The 3,551-nt window shown below is 29.4% G+C and overlaps 1 protein-coding gene across 1 annotated transcript; it reads left to right on the top strand.

The window, feature by feature from the left end:
- Window positions 1-1,500: 1,500 nt before the first annotated feature.
- On the top strand, window positions 1,501-3,137 carry LOC142643609 (uncharacterized). Its single transcript, XM_075818300.1, has 2 exons — window positions 1,501-1,999; window positions 2,926-3,137. The coding sequence occupies exons 1-2, from the start codon at window positions 1,624-1,626 to the stop codon at window positions 3,021-3,023; spliced, it is 474 nt and encodes a 157-aa protein (XP_075674415.1). The 5' UTR covers window positions 1,501-1,623; the 3' UTR covers window positions 3,024-3,137.
- The last annotated feature ends 414 nt before the right edge of the window (window positions 3,138-3,551 follow it).

Genomic DNA, 3,551 nt, shown 5'->3' with positions numbered 1-3,551 from the left:
CAAAATCGTGATAATTAACATTTGTTTAAGTGTTACTCAGCATGGTTTTACTTCATATTAAAGCTCATTCTTGTTTGTTTGCATTTTAAGGATATTAAAAAATGAATGACTTGGAGTGTACTTAATCACTAAACATTATAATATTGTTATAATATTATAGTAAATGTATTTGTTTAAAATCTTCATCATATTGGTTTTCTTTCGTGCGGATGTTATTAGGCACTTTTTTTTTTTTTTATAGAAACAAGACAATAACTTTGCTGAATCAACAAAAACTTCTATCAAAACAGTACAAAATAACTAACTTGTTTGCCGTACTATTTTCTTTTTGGGTGTACATGAGAGAAAGAAAAAGATTTAAATTTATTGGATTCGGATTATTCATTTTTATTTTTTGGGTTTAAGTGATTGTAAAAGAATAGGAAAAAACATAACAAAAATATAATTAAACAGCAAAACATAGTTCCAAACTTCCACTTTGCTTAAATAGGTGGTTGGTGACCTGGTGCTTGTGTGGCAATACTTAAAATTAAAGCTCAGCCAACTGAGCCAAGTAATGAATTGGATCCCACTTACCAAAAAACAGTTAGGCCCCAGCATCCACTGGCCCACCTCGAGGTCCAGTCCAACCTCATTCTTACTCGACTGATAGGTGGCAAGTGACAACCAAGAAATTCCCAAAATTCAAATAATTATTAGTCCGCGAATATTGAAATGTTCAATAAAACATTATTCTTTATTCCCCCTTTAAAAAAAATCGATTCTCTTTATTTTATTTTGTCCATAAATATGAAATTTAACAATTATGATTGTAATTAGTATTCTTTTATTTTAATTATGCTCTAATGCTAACTATGAAATTTGATATTTTATTTTAAGTTTTAAATATAAAATCTGATAGCTATGATACATTTTAGCACCAATAGACTACAACTGCACTAAATAATTTTATATTCGATGTAAATTTTGAGAAATACATCATTGAATTATATTATCTTTTTATATCATTCAAGTTTGCAAATTTTTTAAACGATAAAAAATCAATAACTATGTCATTAATTAATTGTTTAAATTTTTAGTTTTTGTAGTATAAAATCATGCACAAAAAAATAAGTTTATAAATCAAATAGTAAATGAATCCGAATGACACAAAATTTTAAAAGTGTGTTAAAAAAAAATGCAAATTAACGGTTAGATTTTCAAAACATATAATCATGTTATTTTTTAGCTGTTTGTCATACTTTTATAATAGGTATTTATTATAGTTATAATTTTATAGAAAATTATTAAAAATGAAATCATAATTATTATTAATATGCATATTTTAAATTTATTAATAAATAAAAAAATTAATAAGTAGGAATTAATTATAATGGCATTTTCATATAAACACAAAAAAACCTTATTCCCTAAAAGGAAAAAACTATAATTCCCTTATTCCCTCCCGCCGCCAAAAGCAATAATATATTTGACCGAGCACACACAAACACAAACACAAACACACATTTGATATTCCTACGTTGTTGTTGTTGTTGTAAGAAAACCACAATAAGCCTATCTCTCTCTCTCTGTGTGCAAAGCAAAAAACCCTCTCAGCCACCGCCACCACAACACCACAGACCCATGTCGAGTAGACCTCACGCGCCGCCACGGCCTCTCTACAAGCAACATTCGTGGTCGCCCGATATCCACCGCGACGAGGCGTGGCTGAGACGCAAAGGCAGCAATAAAAATAGCAGCAGCGGCGACCCCAACCGCCTCCGCCGCAATAAGAGCGTTTCGGACGATGATTTGGAAGAGTTGAAGGCTTGCATAGAACTCGGGTTCGGATTCGATTCTCCGGAAGTGGATCCAAAGCTATCGGATACCATTCCGGCTTTGGAGTTTTACTACGCTGTTAATAAGCAGTACAGTAATAGCTTGTCGAGGTCTTCGTCTTCTTCGTCGTTAGTGGCTTCTGATACCGAGATTGAAACTCCCAACCCCATTATTGATCAAGGTAATTAATAAATGGTGTAGAAAAATTAAACATAGATGATAGATCACATTTTTTTTTATAAAGAAATATAATTTGGTAGTATATATTAACAGAGTTTTTGTTTTTTGTTTTTGAAATCTGATAAATAACAGAGTTTAATATCGTGTAAAATAAGTGTTTCAAAATTTTCAAACGAATTATATTCTTCTGGAATAAATTATTTTTAAACTTTCATAAAAATTTTATCAATTAATAAAATGTAAAAAGAAAATAAACAATATTTATAAAGCAATGTGTAAAAAATGAGGCATTATGTCCACATTGATTAAATTTGGGACGTTTATATTGAAACATCAAACATGTGATCTAAGAATAAATGTCAAATCTGGCTTAATATCATTCTTACATTTCATATGAACATTATGCTTTATATAACAAGATACTTTATTACTAGAATAAAGCATAATGTCCATATATAGTCAGATTTGTTAGCTCAATTGATAGATTTTTTTTTTTTTTTTTATAAACTTAATTTAAAATTTGGTAAAATTTATTATTAAATAAGAGATTTAGGTATTAAATTTCATTTATACAAAAAGTTAATTAATATATTTATCTAATGATAAAGAGAAATTAGACCGAAGGAGTTAAAAAAAATGTTACTAATGTAATGTTCATGGGATTCCGAAAGTAATACATAATAACAAGTAAATTAAAATAAATATTTCAAATTAAAGTAAATAACATAAATTATTTTAAATTCTTAAAACTTCTAGCAATAAAATCTAATCAAAGTTGTTTTTTTTTTTAAATTTTTTTTAAATTTTAGTAATTGAATTGAATTCGGCCGTATTATTTATTTATGAATTGGTTGTGGACTTTTCTTAATTTAAACGGTTGTGACTGATTGAGAATTTTGGGTTATTCTTATCTGGGGATACTTTTAGGTGAGGATGCTGAGCTGGTGAAGACGAGGCTGAGGCAATGGGCCCAAGTGGTTGCTTGCGCAGTACGCCAATCCGCTTCCACAGCAAACGGCGCTTGATTAGAAACATGTTGTATAGTCCACCACAAAACCACAGTGTTTTGATACATTTTCTTTCCCATTATTTGACATTCAATTCTTCTAGCGTACAAATTGACTTTTTCTAATCTTACTTGTAGATTCTTTTTTTTTTTTCTTTTGAAATTATTATTTGTGTTCTTGTTTTGAATTCTTTCCCAATCAATAATGGTGTGTGAAGTGGGTTCCAGTTAGCTCAATTGGTAAATTCTTTGATGGTTAGATAAGGGATCTGGAGTTCAATCCACACTTACACCAAAAACTAATTGATGTCTTGGTCTGATAATAAAAAGTTATCATCAGGAATGGACTACATAAATTGAAACTCTTTAAAGAAATAATAATAATGTGTGAAGGGTTGGAGAATGAGGGTGGTGATTAACAAGGTCTAAATTCCCTATAGGGCAAAGATGTTAGTTCAAGAATTGTGTTCTTAACTCTTTCTCTCTTGGAATTGAGCATTTGGAAATTCTTAACAAAAATAAAAAATCATCAAGGCTTCTACATGTT

Source organism: Castanea sativa, chromosome 7 (genome assembly GCF_040712315.1).
Source record: "Castanea sativa cultivar Marrone di Chiusa Pesio chromosome 7, ASM4071231v1".
NCBI lineage: Eukaryota > Viridiplantae > Streptophyta > Magnoliopsida > Fagales > Fagaceae > Castanea > Castanea sativa.
Note: the sequence above shows the minus strand (reverse complement) of the source record. Positions and strands in the feature narration are given on the sequence as shown.

Bases quoted from the DNA above. Each gene is read 5' to 3' on its own strand.
- LOC142643609 (XM_075818300.1), top strand. From the start codon at position 1,624: ATGTCGAGTAGACCTCACGCGCCGCCACGGCCTCTCTACAAGCAACAT. The intron at 2,000-2,925 runs GTAATTAATAAA...GGATACTTTTAG, and splicing joins CAACCCCATTATTGATCAAG to GTGAGGATGCTGAGCTGGTG.